A 20,221-nucleotide genomic window follows, 5' to 3' on the forward strand; every position below is an offset into this window, starting at 1 on the left:
TGTCTTGTAATAATATTACTGATATTATTACAAGATAAAAGATGGATAAGTACAAAAGAAAAAAAGTGTGGAGAGGAAAATGCAGAAGTAAGAATATGTAAAGGGATGGATGATTTCAAGAGGAGGAATGAAATGGATGAGGGAAGAATGGTGGGAGAAAGAGTGGGGAAGAAGAGATTTGGAGAGATGAAAAAAATAGATTTCTAAGGGAATAAACTTGAAAGTGGATTTTGGTTTTGAAGAGAGAGAAAGAGAAAGAGAAAGAGAAAGAGAAAGAGAAAGAGAAAGAGAAAGAGAAAGAGAAAGAGAAAGAGAAAGAGAAAGAGAAAGAGAAAGAGAAAGAGAAAGAGAAAGAGAAAGAGAAAGAGAAAGAGAAAGAGAAAGAGAAAGAGAAAGAGAAAGAGAAAGAGAAAGAGAAAGAGAAAGAGAAAGAGAAAGAGAAAGAGAAAGAGAGAGAGAGAGAGAGAGAGAGAGAGAGAGAGAGAGAGAGAGAGAGATATATTTGGATTTAGGGAAGGAAGAAGAGAGTAAGGTGAGGGCAAACTTCAGTAGGGCAAACCCTAAAACATACAGTCCGCACTTGCGATGCAAGCTTGAGTGCACACGCCCTTGGTCCACAACATGGTGCCTATTGTTAAGTTGGCCAAACTCTTCTAATATACGGCTCTGGGAGAGGGGATGGAGGAAAGTGAGGGGAGGGGAGAGGATGAAAGGAAGGGAGGGGATAGGAGGGAGGGAGGGAGAGGAGAGGACAGAGGGAGGAGAAGCTAGGAAGGGGGGAAGAGTGAGGAAAGAGGTGGCAGAGGTGGGGAGAGCGACACCTCACCAAATATTGTTATACACTGCAGGAGGAAGGGGTTGAGAGAGAGAGAGAAAGAGAGAGAGAGTGAGGGTTGGGGGGGGGGAGGTGGGGAGGAGGAAAAAAAAGAGAGAAAGGTGAGGGGTGGAGGTGGCATTCGCAAACAGAATGATGTGTGATGCTTAAAGACTGAAAACACACACACACACACACACACACACACACACACACACACACACACACACACACAATGACACAACAGCGTTTGTAAAGTAATCCACTGGCACATCTGTAAAAACTTTGAAATCCCAGTTCCAGAAAACTCGTGGGAACATGAACCAAAAGGAAACACTGAAAATATGGAAGTACCCACCACTCACGTACGACCTAATGATCCCATCAAGTGTGAACATCGAAAATAAAGCATTGCAACCATATGTCATACTTAGGTACAAAAAAGAGAAGAAAGCATTGCTAATTGAGGTGTTAATACCAGTGATTTTGGACTCAACAATGCAGAAATCAAGAAAATGACAAAATACCAAGACCTCAAGAATTAAGATCCTGGAAGCCGAAGAATGCCAAAGTTGTACCAGTGATCGTTAGAGTGATAGGAATGATGATAAAGAACCTCACAGAGGTATTAAAAACCATCCCTGGGAATATTACTACAAACGAACTACAGTTGGAAGCTGTACAGGGCTTTTTTTGTATGCAATGTTGAGGCTCGTATGAGAGCTCTGACTCGGTGACAATCCTCAAAAGATCCCTTGGAACAAAACTTTGAGAACTGAAAACTTCACAGCCTGGTCCATGAGTCGTCACCCCTTACGGAAATGAAGGTGGATACTTTGAGCCTGCCCTGGGAGGACTCCATTGCAAATTCTGAAACCTGCATATGTCGATACCAATAAACAACACACACATTGAGATAGATACTTTGAGACCTGGTAGGTCTCCCGTTTCACTTCCTGAAACCCACCCACCACATGTGGAGATAGCAGGCAACAACAGCAACTTACACACACATACACACACACGCACACAGAAACACTTTGAGACCTGGGGCAGGAACATTTAAAATCCACGCTATCTTCTTGGCACAGGTCTGTCTGTGTGCATGCATGCTTGTACATGCAGTGATCTTTGCACCCCACCGGTCAGCTCACTTCAAATCTGATTTGTACATGCTAGTCCTCTCAACAGGGGGAGGGGGTGGGGGACCAAGGGAGGGTTGGGAGAGAGAGAGATAGAGGGTGGAGAGAGAGAGAGGGAGGGTTCGGGGAGAGAGAGAGAGAGAGAGAGAGAGAGAGAGAGAGAGAGAGAGAGAGAGAGAGAGAGAGAGAGAGAGAGAGAGAGAGAGAGAGAGAGAGAGAGAGAGAGAGGTGTCAGGGAGAGGGGAGGGAGAGAGGGGGTAGGGGAGGGAGAGAGGGGGTAGGGGTGGGAGGGAAAAGAATGAGGGATTCTGACAGATGTGACGCCCAGTTTATCGTCCATCCAAGAGATGACACAAACATTGATGAATCAGTCTGCGGTTGGGATTCAAATCTAGGCTACACAGAATGAGCATGCGTACATCTCCGCTTTTCCGCCATGGTATGGTGATTCATTATTTCATGACTGAAAAGATTTTTTCACATTGTGATCATATAACATATGTTGCCTTCCTCCCTCCGGAATAGAATGGTGTCACCATTGAAAGCTGAAGAACATGTGCCGAGTGGCTTCACAAAGCACTCCATGAAACCGTTGAAGAAACTCTTAAAAGCGAAACGTTTAATTTTTATTTGTAGTTATCAATGCCAAAGTGACGGGTCATATAATGGAAGAACAAAAAGGGGAAATGTCATGGAAAATAAAATTTCACATTTTAAAAAGGGGAAATGTGGAAAATAAAATTTCACATTTTAAAAAGGGGAAACGTCGTGGAAAATAAAATTTCACATTTTAAAAAGGGGAAACGTCGCGGAAAATAAAATTTCACATTTTAAAAAGGGGAAATGTCATGGAAAATAAAATTTCACATTTTAAAAAGGGGAAATGTCATGGAAAATAAAATTTCACATTTTAAAAAGGGGAAATGTGGAAAATAAAATTTCACATTTTAAAAAGGGGAAATGTCGTGGAAAATAAAATTTCAGATTTTAAAAAGGGGAAATGTCGTGGAAAATAAAATTTCACATTTTAAAAAGGGGAAACGTCGCGGAAAATAAAATTTCACATTTTAAAAAGGGGGAATGTCGTGGAAAATAAAATTTCACATTTTAAAAAGGGGAAACGTCGTGGAAAATAAAATTTCACATTTTAAAAAGGGGAAATGTCATGGAAAATAAAATTTCACATTTTCAGCGAGCCAGCCACCGCCTGGGCATTCTCTTAAGAACCCTAAGACAGCAGAACAACACATGGCCAACGCAGGCGAGTGACCCTTGAAGTTTATTCAAGTCGATCAATATACGGTATTCAGTGACAGTGCGAATATTGTAGCACACTAGCCAAGTGGCTTAAGCAATCCAATGAAACGGTTGATAAGAAACGGCTCACTTGGCACGAAATTAGCAATCACCGAACCGTCATATTAAACATACACCTCCCAGAGACTCCCAAAATGTCAAATGTCTGAATTGGGCAAATGAACACTTTTCTTGGAGTTGGCACTGCTCGTAAGTTCCATTCTGGATCTTAAATTTCGAAACTCTGCTAAGTTTAAGAGCTAAAGAACGCTGCCGTCTCTGTGTGTTTATAAGCATTGCAATGTACCCAGCAATTCATAGCTATGATGAACAGGCATTTGATGATAATATGAGTGAGAAAAGTAAAAAACAAAAAGAAAATTATCGTGAATAAATTATTGTGGCCTGTTCCAAGTCAAGGCATGGTTGAGGAAGCCCAAAAACATGGCGGCTTCAGACCCCGGCGGGGTTACTTCGGATACGCCTTTAGACCCCATAGAGAGCGGTGAACGAGGATGCGCCTAATGAAGGATATAATTAAATAAGGCCGTTCGTTGTCTTTAAAAGGGGTGTTTTTATTAACCCAAACACCCAATTTTCAGCCATGCACTTCCGTGGAGTGTTCTTCGTATGCATGCAAAGTCTCAGGCTGCTAGGTTTCATAGCTTTGGAGTTATGGACGAGACACACAGACACACTGACACACGCGCGCGCGTGCACACACACACACACACACACACACACACACACACACACACACACACACACACACACACACACACACACACACACACACACACACACACTGACATTTATTAATATGGATTTGAAACATTTAACCGTTGTTTTTTTCCCTATTATTTTATTTTATTTTATTACCCTTGCCAGAGGAGAGGTTTTTGCATTTGGGTCCGCTTGGTTGTTTGTCTGTCTGTCTGTTTGTCCACACATAATGTGAGTATGTGTATTAATTACATTAGACCCTTTAGAACCTTAAGATCCTTCAAGACCCTTAAGATCCCAAACACCCTCATGACCCTTTACAACCCGAATACCCATTAAGACCCCTTAAACTCCAAAAACTCGAAAAACCCCTAAAAATGTTAAGAGCCTTAAGAACCTTCAAGACCCCTAAAATGTTAAGATCCTTTGGAATCCCAAGACTCTTTGAGACCCCGAAGACTCCTTTAGACCATTTATAACTGTAAGATGGTTTAAACACCTAAGACCATTTAGACCCCTAAGACCCCATAGAAAGATAACACCCTTTAAGACCCTTTAACACTCCTAAGACACCTAAGACCCTTTAGACCTCTAAAACCCTTAAATACCCCTCAAACCCTCAAGACCCCTGAGACTACTGAGACCTTTAAGACCCTTTAGATATCTAAGACCATTAAGACCCCGAAGACCATTTCGACTCTGAATACCCCTTAGACACTCAAGACCCTTTAGACCCCAAACACCCTTTAAGTCTCCTCACACCCTTTAGATCCTGAAAAACCCTAAGGCCATTTAAGACCTCTAATACCACTTGGAACCTTAAGAGCTTTTGGTACCCTAAACCCCTTAGACCGTATCGTAGACTTTGGTGTAGACCCCTTAGACCGTATCGATCCCATTGCACCCTTTTGCATCCTTAGACCTCTAAGACCCTTTTGATCCTTTCTACCTTTCGACCTTCACACCTTTCAGACCTTTCAGACCTTTTAATACCCTGTAGACCCCATTTGATCTTTAGACGCTTTTTAGATTTTTAAAGATCAATTGCACCTTAATTTACATCCTTTAAACCCATCTGACCTTTTAAGACCCTTTCGACCCATTTAGACATTTTCAGACCTTTCGACTTTTAGACCTTCAGACCATTTGATATTTAAACCTTTTCAGACCTTTGACCTTTGTACATTTACAACGAGATCATTTAGACCTTTCATTTGCAGTCAACACCCTTTAATTTAGTAAATCTTTCCATTTATTTGCCACACGAAATACACCACATAAAACAAGTCCAGGCAAGGGTCTGCAATCTCTCATTCCTCTTTCTCGTTTCATTTTGTCCAAACTACCTCTCCTCCTTTCCCTCTTCTTTCTCCTCTTTCCCCTTTTCTCTCTTTTTCATTTTTTGTCCCTTCCCTTTTTAAAGTTATTTGAGTAATCTATTAATTTATCATTTTTTTCTCTCCCCTTCCACTTTTTTTTGAGTTTCTTGCTCGTTTCCCTATTATTCCCCCTTTACCCCCAGTTGCAGTTCCCTCGACTTTTAATTCTTCAATCCCAACCCTCCCTTTTGTGAGTTGTTTGGAAAATGAGTAAATTCCACAACACATGTACCCCGATCCCTGATGTATTTCTGATGCACTCCCACACTATCAACCTTCCCCCCAATTCTGTGTCCTTCTTTTGCGAGGTTAATGCACGAAAAGTCATCTTCTTGCTTTTCACCATGGTTAGCATACTTTGAACAATGTTCTGTTTATTTTGCAACCATTATACTGATAAAACATCCTGTTACAAATTACTGATTGCATTAGTTCATGGATAATCAATGAATAATCCAGATGAACAAAGTAACAATTTAGATTACGGGTTTTTTTTTTCTCCTGTTTATTTTTAATTGCATTTTGATACAATCAACAATAATTCTTCAAAGACCATGAAACATCTTCAAGTGATACTAAACCTTGCATATTGGCAGATCTGAGTTTTGCCGTTATCTAAACTGCTATTACAAGTTCCTAAATAACTGAGTGACAACAGTCTGGAGAACTCCGTATCTTCGTTTTGTTGTCCTGTATATTGTCTGGATAAAATTGAAACAAACCCTATTGTTTCAATTTTCAATTGAGGTTCCTCAATCTTGTTCGGTCTTGAGCAATCCTCTCGGTACACTTCAGTGCAATTCCCTTTCTAATTGAAGTTTATTTTCAGCAATTATCCTCCATCCTTCCGGTTCCGGTTTTTGAGCAATGGTTGGTTCTTTCCAGGGATCTCTGCCGACTTTCTCAAAGATAAGTTTCCGGTCATTGTTTGTCGCATTTTGACTGTTTATTTTGTTGCCTCCATGTTTACTGTGTGTTCCTAGTTCAGTTTTGTTTTAAAACTTGTGCTAATTTGATGTGTATTCATCAGTTTGTCGTATCGGGTTTCCCTGAGGCTATGTACATCTTCCGTGTCTATGTGCACGATCATGTTTATTTGTATTTTCTCCTTATTATCATCAGTTTTTATTTTCTGTTTTTCCCTCCACCCTCCTTCTATCCCTCCCAATGATACCTTCTGTTTCATGTCTTAAAATATAAAGAAAAATACCAAAAAAACAAACAAAAAAAAACTTTTGCCTCTTCAACTTATACCCCACATAACCACATGACTCTCCTTCCTCCTTCTGCCGATCTACCATCTTCCTTCTACTTTTGCTGACCCACATTCACCATACACCTTCACTATTTTTTCTTCAACCTTTCCTTTTCCTAATCTTTAAAATAAAAAAAAACTTTATTCTTTTCACTTCTCACCGAACACCTTCCATAACCATGTGATTTCTTTATCCCTTCATCTTCGTCTTCCTGTAACTTTTGCCAACCGACCATCTTCCTCCTACTTTAGCTGTTCCAAATTCACCATACACCTTCAACCTTTCCTTTACCTATCTTATCTAATCTTTATCAAAAAAAAACAGTCTCTTAAAATGTTTCAACTTCCTCTTTCACACATGTGGTTCTCTATATTGTATCACAATTCACTACTTTTCCTCCTCTTCTTCAAAAGACTGTTTTCAATTCGACCTTTCCTTCATCCCGTGTCTAAAAAGTCCAACTGTTTACGTTTCTTTTCTCCATTCTCTTAATGCTCCCTTATTGCATCTACTCTGACTTAAAAAAAATTAAATCCCAATTTCTAATGCATGTTCATGTTTCATCAATCGTCCCGTTTTTCCAACTTCAGTGCCAATTCACCCCACCTCCTGAAATCATCCTCCTTCTTACTCCTCACCTGTTATACCCTCTTTGTACCCCTCCTATCTTGCCCTTACCTCCACTCTAAGCACCTCTTCACAGTGTTCTGCTTTACTATCAGCTCTTTGTCTGTTGTTCAAAACTGTGTGGTGTTCTAACATATGTGGGCTCCATTCTAACCCAACAGATCTCACTCTTTCAATCAGTACACTCCTCAACATTTCAAACATGTTTTTTCTTTCTTCTCACACCTTTTCTCACACTCTTCCCAACCCCTCAAATATTGTACCTTCCCCTGCCTGCTCCATTCTTCACCATACCACTACCAAGTCTCGTCCTTCCCCTCTCCTCAACTCTCCCATCGCCACCCTGCCCCTTGGCCGTGCCTGCTCTCATCATCCCCCCTCCCTCTCAAAGCTTCACTCTCAACCCACCCTCTCAAAGCAACCTTCACACTCTTCCCCCTCCAAGCTACCCTCTCACCATTCTCAAACCCCCTCACCCTTTTCCATCAACTCTCCCCTCTCACCTTTCTCCCTCCAATCTCCCCCTCAATTCCCCTTCTCAAAGTTGCCCCCCCCTCGAATCCACAAAGCTGCCTCCTCCTCCTGCCCTTTCTCTTCCATATCATGCCTCTACCTCCTCCAACCTTCAACTTCCCTCTGTCCCCTCTCTTATTACTCCCCACTGTGTCTCATCCCATCACCACCAAGCCTTTTCTCCTCCTCATCTGGCCCTCTCCCCTATACTAGCTCTTCTGCAATCCCCCCACACTCTGTCAATAACTTTCCCTACCTCCGCACCTCCTCCCTCATCCTACCCTCCCCCTCCCCTGCATCCAAAGCCTCCTCCCCTCCCTCTTCATTAACAGTGTGGACCTCAAACATCTGGGGCCTTTGCTCAAACCTGACAGATCTTTCCATACAGGTTGCCACTGACAAACCAGACATAATCTGTTCAACAGAATATTTCCTCCTTCAAGACATCTCTGACTCCCTAGTATCTCTCCCTGGTTACTCCCTCCTCCGGTATGATAGACCTGAGCTTCATCCTGGTGGCAGAGTTGCTCTCTTCATCAGAAACTCTACTGCTCACCCTCCATGCACTACCCTCACTCCTCCATACCCCCAGGAAAACCTCTGGCTACGGCTTCTCCTCCACTCCCATCTCAGCTTTATATGTATGTTGTACCATCCACCAAATAGTGATGACTACATTTACATCTTGCTCGCCGAAAACATGGACCAACTTCTATCCTCTCATCCCAAATCTCTCTTCCTCATATGTGGTGACTTCAGTTGTCATCATGCCAGTTGGCTGGGTGTGGGTACCTCCCTCACCTGCCATGGATCTTCAGCAAGACTTCTGTGACTCATAGGTACTGACACAATCTGTCAACTTCCCGACCCGGATCTCCACCAATGGTACTCTATCTCTTCTGGATCTGATTTTGACCAATTCCCCTGAAAATATCTGCTGTTCTTCGTCTGCTCCAATCAGTTCATTTGACCTTGTGCTTGTCAAAGTAGACGTCTCTCTGGCTGTCATTAGAGAACCACCTCAGCACCGTCGAGTCTGGAATTTCACTCAGGCCGACTGGCAAGGACTTCAAGCAACCATCAAACTTATAGACTGGTCTTCCATCTCTACTTTCTCCAAAATCAACTCATCCTGGGAATTCATTCAGAGAAACTTGCTCTCCCTCATGCACAGATTTATCCCCTCTCATCTTCAGTTGTCATACCTTTCCTCCTGTCCATGGTACACTGAAGCTTCTGGTGAGGCTGTTGTCCTGAAACAAATTGCCTTCACCTCATGGAAAGCAAACCCAACTGAGGGTAATTTCAGATCCTTCCACAAAGCTCGGAACAAGATTGTGTCTCCCATCAGGAGAGCTAGAAAACATCGTTCTAATCTCTAGTCTGAACTCTCAAGCTGTTCCTTGGTGGCGTCGAGTTAAGTCTGTTTCTGGTGTATGTGTTCCCCCTCCATCCCCTCCGTTACCTCGAATAGCCGCACAGCTGATACCGCACGTGAAAAGGCTGAATGCCTAAACTCGGTGTTTGCATCGAAATATTGTGTCCCAAACTCATGGCTTTCTGTACCCATGTTACCCAGTCACACCCAGCTGTTCTTGGACTCTGTATCCTTTTCTCCTGACAAGGTGGAGCTTTTGCTGTCAAACCTCGACTCTGCTTCTGCAACCGGTCCAGATGGCATCAGACCACGTGTCCAAAAAACCTGCTCTGCTGCTCTTGCTCACCCTCTCTGTTCTATTCACCCTCTCATTTGCTCAAGGACATCTGCCACCTACTTGGAAATCAGCAAACATAACAGCTCTGCATAAAAAAGGTGCAAAAACAGATCCCTGCATATACAGACCAATCAGCCTTCTCCCAATCATCAGCAAGGTTATGGAATCTTTCATCGCTTCTGACATTAAATTCTTCCGCTTCTCCAATGGCTTGATTTATGATCATCAATTTGGTTTCAGACCAGGTCACTCTACCCTGGACTTGCTGCTCCTGCTCTCCCAACAACGGATGGATATTCTCAATGCCAGACATGAGATCAGAGCCATCTCTCGAGACATGTTCTGTGCTTTAGATATGGTGTAGTACCCCGCCCTGCTCACCAAACTCTCTTCCTATGGTATCCAAGTCCATCTCCACTCGTGGCTCGCAGACTTCCTCTCCTGTCATAATTTTTTCAATTTTTCAATTTCTGTCAATTTTTCTCTCTCCTGTCAATTTTTCAGTCATAATTTTTTAATCCATAACATTTCAGCATATATTATTCCATCACCCACCTCACCTTCACTCATGTCTTCTGAACATCTTTCTCCCTTTCCTACTCTATCCTTTTCCTCTACTTTCTTCACATTCTTGAAAAGACAACATTTTATTGACTGCATGCACTGAAACAGGAAATATGACTGTGTCACAGGTTTAATTGTCTGGCTCAAATCCCGGGTCCAGTCGAGGGTTTCAACCTCCGGAAGTCTCAACTTGTGAGGCTGAGAAATGATCACTCGAATCAGAATCTCAAAATTGAGTCCCTATACGACAAGCCTGGTAAGCATTTACTTACATCAGACTGCAGAGCATGTCGATGAGCTCGCTGTTACATTCAAAGTGAAGACTGCCTGCATCCTTTAGCTGTTTTCAACCACACGCCTCTTTTTAAGATTTTTAATCCAAGGATGAAAACGTTGTCGGATGAAAACCATCGTTCTTGAGCCCTGGTTTCAGGACGAGTAGTCTCGGGTCACGAAGAGTTCAGCCAATGTGCCAAAAAGGAATGTACTACAAAGCTGGCGTTTCGATGGGCTCGCAGGCCTTCCATTTTTATGCGGGAAATACACAAGTGCCCTCTTTTTATTGTCAGTTGAAAACCTTCACCATTATTATAGCCCAATGTACAACAATAGAGGAGGAGGAGAGGAGATTGGGACCATACTCTGTGCAGAGCGTTGGTGCTGCCTAAGCAGTCTCCTTGGCTATTGGGCACAATCCTGGACGGGTCACCACTCCGACACAGTATAGCAGCATGCTGGCACTCATTTTTCCGACCTCAGAAGGATGACAGGCAGAGTTAACCCCACCTAGTATTAATTTAACAGCTGAGCGGGATTTGAATTCAGGACCCTAGGATCCAAAGCCTGCCACCCAAACCATTAAGCCAACACCAGGCATAATGTACAACACTAGAGGATAAGGAAAAACGAATCAGAAATGTCAGACACCAATGGTGAAATGAGCGTTTCATACATTCGGCCTTACATGCTGAGTGTGAACCGAGATTGCCAATCGGGAAGTTTTATAAAAGACTACTCTGAACAATGAGTCCATTCTGACGGATTTGTTAAAAATACAAATCACATTGCAATTTATGAGAAACACCATATTTTGGGGGCTAGCAGTATAATGTACAGGTATGCACGCGCGCGCGCACACACACACACACACACACACACACACACACACACACACACACACACACACACACACACACACACACACACACACACACACACACACACACACACACGTTTGAATCTCTACCCAGCTATAAACTGCCATCCCGGTGCTTCACAGGCAGGGTGAGGCATCAATGTGTGTGCCGCCCCTCGGGTGGACGTTAAACTGAGCGTTCTGTTTGCCACCATTAATTTGCGGATGTTAAAGATCCCGCGGTGTCCTTTGTTAAGAGTAGTTGAGCTACTACCAGCATCCTGAACAAATTCCTGCCCTGACTGACTGCTGTGAAGGGAAGGGCAAACCACCCAGCATAACCCATGCCAAGAAACTGCTTCGGCAGCACCGATGCTCTCCAAAGAGTATGATATGCCTCATCTCATCTCATATCACCTTTTGAGACATTATTTCAATCTGCTGTTGGAAAAAAAGCCATTGTTTATGACCTTTAAACAAGTGTGCACCAAAAGCATAATGACAATGAAACAATGCTACAATTTGCACGTGCACAAGTTGCCTTCCTTTCCATTTCCATCCTGATGATGCTATCTGTGCTCTTTGGTGCTGTATTCGTGTTTGCACGGTGCTTATTTCACCCATACCAAAAGTAATCCAAAAAGGTAATCCCTGTAAAAATAGGAGTAATCATAATGAGATTTCAGGTCTGAACACAAGTAATCACAACAGATTACAATTACTCATTTTCAGCAATTTGATTACAGTGACACATAACAAGTAATGGAAAACTCCTCAACATTATTTCTATGACATTGCCTTAAAGACAAAGGAGAATCAAAACAATCAGGTGATGAAGATAAATTTGTGGATGCCAACATTTTTTTCCCAAGTGGTGCTGTTCTATGTGAGGGGTTTTACCTGGAAAGCCACAAAAATGAATCCTTCGCTTCTCCAATTCCGGATTGTTTCTGCGGTTGTACTTTTGAAGATTCAGCAATCCTGGCACAACCTGCACCAGCGTCTTGTTTGCCACTGCCACAGAGTATGGTGGTGGAAGAGCTGCAGCGTTGGTAGGAAGAGTCACGAGTTCATCGGGGCTGCCAGGTTGTGAGCTTGGTGGTGATGGTGGAAGGTAGGATAATGATTGTGTGCGGAGGAAACTACAGTGATAGAGCATCGGTTGATAGTTTGTATGGACCGTCTCGTCGGTCAAAGACACTGTGGCATTACCGGGGCTGTTTGGGCTTTCTGCTAGTGTGAGAAAGCTCACTCCATATCCCGTGGATGTAGATGTGGAAACTGGGTTCATTAGTGTAAGATGACGTGGTGGCTGTGGCTGTGAGGGTGAAGTTAAGGTGGGGGTCAAAGACTTAGGACTGCTGGAGGCTGATGTAGGTAGCAAGAGGCACTGTGTGGATGATGGCAGCAAAGGCATTTGGGAAGAAATCACAGGGAGCAAAGGAGTGTGGGGTGATGTCAAAGGACTACAGGATGAAACTGAAGAAAGCAAAGAGCTTGAAGATGAAATTGAAGGGAGCAAAGAAGTGTGTGTAGAAATTGTGGGCATTAAAAGACTTTGGGAAGAAATAGTTTGGAGAAAAGGACCAGAAGAAGGAATCAAAGGAAGAAAAGAGCTGTCAGGTGATGTTTCAGAAAGCAAAGCTTTTTCAGGAACTGCAACTGGGGCAAAACTACACTGAGAAACTTTTGAAGGCAACCCAGAAGAGCTTTGAGGCAAAAGAAGCTCAAGTGATGTTGAAGTGGGTGAGACTGTTGGTTCCTCTGGTTCTTCCTTGATGAGTGAGTGCATAGTGTTCCTTACAACAGCAGCTTGTGGTGCACTGAACACCTGACTGAACTGAGGAAGTCTTTGCCCAGTGTGACATTCATTTGAGGGGCTGCTGGGTATTTGTGATACTTCTTGAACATCTAGTTCAACAACAGCCCGAGAACGTGGTGCGGGACTCTGTGATGAAATCCGACAAAGGCCTGTGGGGAGGTGCAGCAGTTCTTGCTGCAGTTTAGGACTTGGAATGCCGTGACCTCCATTGTGACCAGTCATCGCTTTCTCTGAGATCCCCTGTGGTAATGGGCTTTTCTGCTCCTCAAAGAATTCGTGCACGACTGAAGCACTTTCACGCCGATACTTTTTCTCAGGAGGGGGCAGGCAGAGTCCTGGTTGAGGGGTAAGGTAACGATCCATTTCACTCCAGGTCTGCAGAAGGAAAGAGTATAATTGGGAATCAAATGGTTTACCAGATATTAGCAAAGGAATATAAGGGTGTCAAGATAGTCATAAGTTAATCATTATTATTTGATTTACTATGAGCATGATTAAGACAATTTTAAATCAACCAAACTTCCCTCCCTTTCCCTTTTTTGTTTTTCCACAAACAAGGTTGAAGATCATGGACGAGTAAGAAGTTCCTACTTGTTCCAAATCTCCTTCCATTTTCATCCTCATTCTTTGCACACACTCCTATTTCCCCTTCTCTTTAATATATGATCTGCTTTCCTTCTTTTTCACAATTTTTATTTTCTCTGTACTTAATTAGTCAACCCCCATCCCTGCCATCCCCTCCCTGCTACCCATAACAGCTTTACTTCCAATCATGATACATAATAAGCATATGGCACCTCAACAATCTTTTTCAAACGGTTTATGTTGGTTTATAAAGATGACAACCTAAAGTTAACCCTCATTTGAAGACTTTACCTTATTATTACACATTGATTTTATGGAAATTGATCTCGAAGATTAAAAATATACATATTATTCACATGCAATGTGTAGAACTACAATCGTGATTATGATGATGACCACAAACAATCCTTACAGGGAGATTTGGACATTTCACAATAACATCTAAATAATGTACAGTGCTTTAGACACTCTAATAAATGGAACCGATTCATTCTCTTTTGTGATTGATATTACTCGTGATTTTGAAATTTTTACTCGTAGTGTGCTAAGTTTTGAAGTCTTCAAGTATTGTCTAAAAATAAATAAAACAGGTGACATGTTCACGGATAATAGAACACTTCTTCATCAACTGCACACACAAGTTTAAAGAAACTTTTTTTTTTTAAAGATCCAGCACAATCTCGTTTTTAAAACTATTCATCTGCTTCACATGACAACACAATGATTTATTCATGTTACATCTGGCCATAAAAAAATAAACAGGGATAGACCAATCCAATTTAACGACAAAATATATTCAACGTGATAAATCTGACCACCGGTCAACAACAAAATGTCCGTCAGAAGATGGTTATTGATACTTCCATCACAAGGAACGTTAATGCAAGATGAGGCCATTAGGCCCATCAAAGACTGTTCAATGGCCTTCTGTCCATGCTCTATCTTTTTTAAAACGGTGATCATCAAGAAAGAAAGCAGCACGTACTATTTTTAAAATATTTGGTATGGCTCTGCCAGGGTTCAAACCAATGACCTCCCAAACTCAGAGCAGACAATATAATCATTTCATTACCGATTATTGTTGGTAATCATGGTAAAAAAAAAAAAAAAATATATATATATATATATATATATATATATATATATATACATACACACGGGGCTGCAAAAGTAGGTATACAGTAAGGATTACACCAATATTATAATAGTGGTGTTAATAATATTATAACAGTATTATAATTCATTTAATCTATCTATAATTCCAGCAATGTGTGTGTGTGTGTGTGTGTGTGTGTGTGTGTGTGTGTGTGTGTGTGTGTGTGTGTGTGTGTGTGTGTGTGTGTGTGTGTGTGTGTGTGTGTGTGTGTGTGTGTGTGTGTGTGTGTGACCGCTGTTTCTCGACAACCACTGGTCCGATCTAATTGAAACTTGCCAGGTATATTGCTGGGGACCTGAGGATGTGCCTTTTCAAGGTTTGATATTAATCGGACAAGTGCTTCCCAAGTTATGGCCATTTATTTACCAACCAATGGCAGGACACGTTGTTGCGTGGGCGTGGCCGATGTGGAAGGGAAGCACAGCCATGTTCCCCATTACGGGTTACAACATACGGGCTTCCGGAGAGTGATGACTTAGTGTATTCCAATAATTTCTCGATTTCTTATGCGCATTTATAGATAAACACAATGGCCCAAGTTATGATCGTTTTCATATTAGACGGTGTATAAATTTCGGGAACATCAGAGTGCTGGTATGCTCCGAACCAGGAAGTAATTTTTTTCTGTCTCCTCTTCTCTTTTTGTTTTTCCTTGCCACGACATTGTGAAAAGGTAAAATACGTTGGCGCTAATTGAATAATTGGGTATTAAAAATAAATTGCGAATAATCGTAATTGCGAATAATATCGAACTTCCGGGTCACGCACGTACGGGCACGTGAGAGCGAAGAAACGGCCTTTGTGGTTTATTTATTTATTATTATTTTTTTTTTACGGGCACATACTAATTCATTAAAATGATTATTACCATTTTTAATATTTTTATTTTCATAATTTTTTCTATAATTCATCTTTTATTTGCAGGCAAAGTGGAAATTCAATGTTTTGTTTTTCATTACTGTATACCTTCTTTTGCAGCCCCCTGTATTATATATATATATATATATATATATATATATATATATATATATATATATATATATATATATATATATATATATATATATATATATATATATATATATATATATATATATATATATATATATATATATATATATATATATATACACACACACACATATATTGAAGTAATCTGGGAAAGCCAGCAGGTGTGATCAACTGTACTCTAATTTTAATATTCACCTTCACATATTTCTACTAAGTCTACAGAATTTCATAATCTCTAATGTGAGATCTGCTGTTGCTTTATTTGAGTTTCAAAAATGAAAGATCTCATTTAAATTGAGTGATCAATGATGTACATACTAGAATCTGAATCGTCTTGAATTTTTTTTACAGCACTTACAGGGTGTTCGGACTCAGCCTATACCTTGGGCTCAGACTCAAGATGTAAAGCACAGACTCTCTTGCGACTTGTGATATTAATCATAAATCGTTGCTTTTGATATTACATTATTGGTTCACGAAAAAATATTTTCATGAAAAAAATAAGTGACCACTATACTATATTCGTTATTGTTGTGTGTCTGTCTGTCTGTATGTCTGTCCCGAGCAGAGCTCCGTGGGTTTTGATCCGATCCTGATAAAATTTTGGTGGGAGGTTTATATCATGATGTAGTTGTTTTCCTGAAAATGGGCGTGGTGCGCCCATTATGGGTGGAGCCACGCCCAAAAAACATGTGTTTTTAGGGGGTAGCCGATTTCAATTTGCATTTTCTCCTAGGGGACCTAGGGGGTTTGGCGAATCTGACAGGGGTTTTGGTATTTGGTTAGCCCAATGGCACGTGCATAGCCCCATGGAGCTCGATTTTTCATTTTCGTCCCAAGGTCAAGGTCACAAGGTCACAAACTTAGAAAATTGCGAATTTTGACATAAAAAAATTTCTTCTCCGAGGGGTTTGTCGAATCTGGCAGTGGTTTCGGTATTTGGTTAGCCCAATGGCACCTGCATAGCCCCACGGAGCTTGATTTTTCATTTTTGTCCCAAGGTCAAGGCCACAAGGTCACGAACTTAGAAAATTGCGAATTGTGTTTTTAGGGGGTAGCCGATTTCAATTTGCATCTTCTCCGAGGGGTTTGTCGAATCTGGCAGGGGTTTCGGTGTTTGATTAGCCCAATGGCACCAAAGTTTTGCACCAAAGGCCATAATCCTTGACCTTTGACCATTGACGTTCACAAAGGTCAAATTTTCAAAGTTGTGGGAATCGAACCGGGTTTTCGACCTTCTTCGACGAACTAACTCCATTAAGCTATAGCACGTATCCTGTTTCCTTATTTTAATGTTCACAACATTGTTTTGTGACCTTTAAAGGTTATGCAAAGGTCAAATTTTGAAAGTTGTTGAACGAAACCGAGTTTTCAACATTTTGCAGCTAATAACCTGTCACTCCTACCACATTATGTTGATCATTTTTATAACTTGGTCAAACATTATCACATTCTCTCATCCTTGACTTCTGAAACAATCTACATCATCAAATACCGCTCGTGAACCATCGTCGTCTTCAGACTTGTTCCTATTTAAAACATTTCAACTTCCGCCAAGTTGACCTCCTTACGTGATAGATACAACGTGTGTCTTGTTTCATATGCAGCACATGGCTGGGGGCAGCATCATTTGCTGGGGGCACGTCTGTGCTTCTGATGCAATGCCCCCTTGTAGTTTCGAGCCAAAATTTGGAATTTGTTCTGGATGCTGGTGATTACTTGCCTACTCTTTGCAATGAACACCAGGGGATCATTAACATCCATCAAAAAATTCTGGTAGATGGGGCACCCAGTTTAACGTCTATCTAGAAGCAGAACATAATGGATGTAAGAGGATACTACAGAACAATATATTACCTACCACTAAATAAGGCCATACTCGAAAAGTGTAAAATGAGAAGAACCAAATTTTCCACAGCCTGGATGGATTACAACAAGGTGCTGATACTCTCGGCTCTTCGCCTTTTGGGTGGTATGAGAAATAGATCTGTGTAATATATGAAAGCTAAATCTTGACCGTTTTCTGAAATATCACGTACACAAGTCTAGTTACCAAGATAGTTGGCATGGCAACAGAATTCATCCTATCACAACGATTATTTAAATAGGTTGAGAAAATGTCATGAGGAATAGATATCTGCAATATGAAAGTGAAATATTCCACGCTTTTGAAATATTGCGTCCACAAAAGTATATGGACAAATGATTGGGCGGTCAGTTGGTCAGTCGGTTGGAACTCATTTTTATGTCTCCCCGTTTCCGACCTTGTCAGAGGGGAGGGGGACAAAAAACTTTTGATAGTGACCCACATTTATGGATGAAAAATGCATGCACGTATACAAGATCAACCCCAAAATAACGAAACTGAATGAGAAAGTAATGGAACTCTGTAACACCACATTGATTTTGCATCACTCAGAAGGAAACGTTGAAAAACCAGGGGTACGTCACCAGATATTCCAGGGAGACAGCCTTTCCCTGCTCCTGTATTGCCTGGCCCTGGACCCACTGAGCAACCTTATTAATGAGCAAGTCCACGAATACACCCTCATATCCAAGAGAAGAACGTCTAAAGACACAGGAAAGGTGACACATCTACTGTACATGGATGATTTAAAGCTCTTCACACAAAACAACGAGGAATTGGCAGAACAACAGAAATTAGTGAAGCGATACTCCGACGACATTCAAATGTAATTTGGCCTAGATAAGGGTGCCAAGTGCACATTTGTACAAGATAAACCAACAAACATGGACAAAATAAAAATTGACCTCAATACAACAATAAAGGAGACAGAAAACGAAGCATCATGCATGTACCTCTGAGTAAAAGAGGGCCACCAAATATGTCACAAACAAATGCGCAAAACAATTACCAAAGAAGAACTATGTATAGTAGAACGAGGATGAATCTGAAAACATACCTCTCCTCAAGACACAAAATCAAGCCAAAAAAACCAACTAGCAGTATCATTATAATAAACTAACCACAAGCAGAAATCAATAAACTAGATATCAAAACAAGAAAACTCACTATCCGCAAAATGTACAAAAATGAATTGATGCATTCCAAGAATGTACCTGCCAAGACAAGAAGGAGGTAGTGGCCTGATGGAGCTCAAGCAAGTGCACAGTCACAACTGTAGGAGACTACCATTCAGGAGATTACCGAATCCATCTCTGTATGCAAACATGAAAAGAGCAAGCCAGAAAAGGTATCCTTAACCCACCTCGCAAAAACTTTCCAAACACAGGTGCAACTTGGGGATGTCACATACGAAACCAAAACAGCAAGATTATAGCCCCAATGATTGCAAAAAAGACAAAAGAAAAATATAAAATGAAATAGCAACAGATATACACCACCAACTGGGAGAATAATAAAAGAGCAGGAGATTAAAAAAAAAAAGAAAAAAAAAGAGTTGGACAAATTGGGCACACACAAAGGATCAATGGAATGGCTCAGAAGAGGTGAGCTCAACGTGGATGGAGAACAAATCATAATAAATGCTCAAGACCAAGGACACTACACCAATGGCTTCAAGAAAATGGGAGGACTGAGTTAATTGGGCAAGTGTAAGTTTTGCAAGGTAGAAACAGAAAACATGAGCCACCTCCTAGTGAGATGTAAAAAAACAAACTCCTGTCAGAACAGTTGTACACATAAGGGCAATTCAGAATTCAGCCAATCACAACCATGATCTAAATAGGTTGAGATAATCTCATGAGGAATGGATATCTGCAATATCAAAGCGAAATGTTCCATGGTAATTTTGAAATATCGCGTCCACAAAAGTACATGGACAAATGATCGGTCAGTCAATCGGTCGGTTTGACGGAGCTCATTTTGAGTCAAAGTATGTGGAGTAATCCACTGGCACATCAGATCATCAGTCAACACGGTCCATCTGCACCGAGGGTATAATACTACCCAAGGTAACACCCACTGCCTCCTTAGTACATGTTTTACAATACGACTTACTCTGACATTTTCCCTGTGGCAAGAGTAATCTGAGTTCGTGGTCACATGGAACATGCTATTCTTACCGCAATATAACTATGGATCCCCCCCCCCCCACTCCTGCTCACCTTCTATGTAACAGTATGTGGAGTAATCCAATGGTACATCAGCAAAAATTTCAATATCCCAGTTCCAGAAAACTCATGGAAATACAAACTAAAAGTGATTATTGAAAACAAGGACATAATGCTCACATACGACCTGATGATCCTATCGAGCGTAAACGTACAAAACAAAGCATTGCAACTGGAACTAGTACTTAGGTACAAAAACAAGCTCAAATGAGATAAGATCCTTGTCCTCTTAATGATGACGTCATAAAACGAATATGACGTCATTGTGATGTATCAGGTTTGCGATAAATTATCTGTGCTAATGCCCGGCTTGATTCCCGCAAACAAAATTCAAACAGCTTGCCTAGTTTCGGAGATAATGGTTTAGGCGATTTCCATTAGCGGCGAT

At 41.2% G+C, this 20,221-nt stretch overlaps 1 protein-coding gene across 2 annotated transcripts in view; it reads right to left on the reverse strand.

Annotated features, from left to right (window-relative positions):
* The window catches only part of KLF5 (KLF transcription factor 5), a 90,862-nt gene that overhangs the window by 38,131 nt on the left and 32,510 nt on the right, over positions 1 to 20,221 (reverse strand). Inside the window, exons 2-3 of one of the 2 annotated variants that reach the window (XM_085898614.1) lie at positions 18,820 to 18,918; positions 12,065 to 13,361 (exon numbers count right to left, since the gene is read on the reverse strand). In XM_085898614.1, the coding sequence (XP_085754740.1) occupies positions 12,065 to 13,349 (1,285 nt within the window). In that variant the 5' untranslated portion in view covers positions 13,350 to 13,361; positions 18,820 to 18,918. The remainder of the gene's footprint in view (positions 1 to 12,064; positions 13,362 to 18,819; positions 18,919 to 20,221) is intronic. The other variant, XM_085898613.1, reaches the window with a different exon arrangement.

This window comes from Eptatretus burgeri, chromosome 10 (assembly GCF_056783735.1).
Source record: "Eptatretus burgeri isolate ZD-2024b chromosome 10, Ebu_testis_v1, whole genome shotgun sequence".
NCBI classification, from domain to species: Eukaryota; Metazoa; Chordata; class Myxini; order Myxiniformes; family Myxinidae; genus Eptatretus; species Eptatretus burgeri.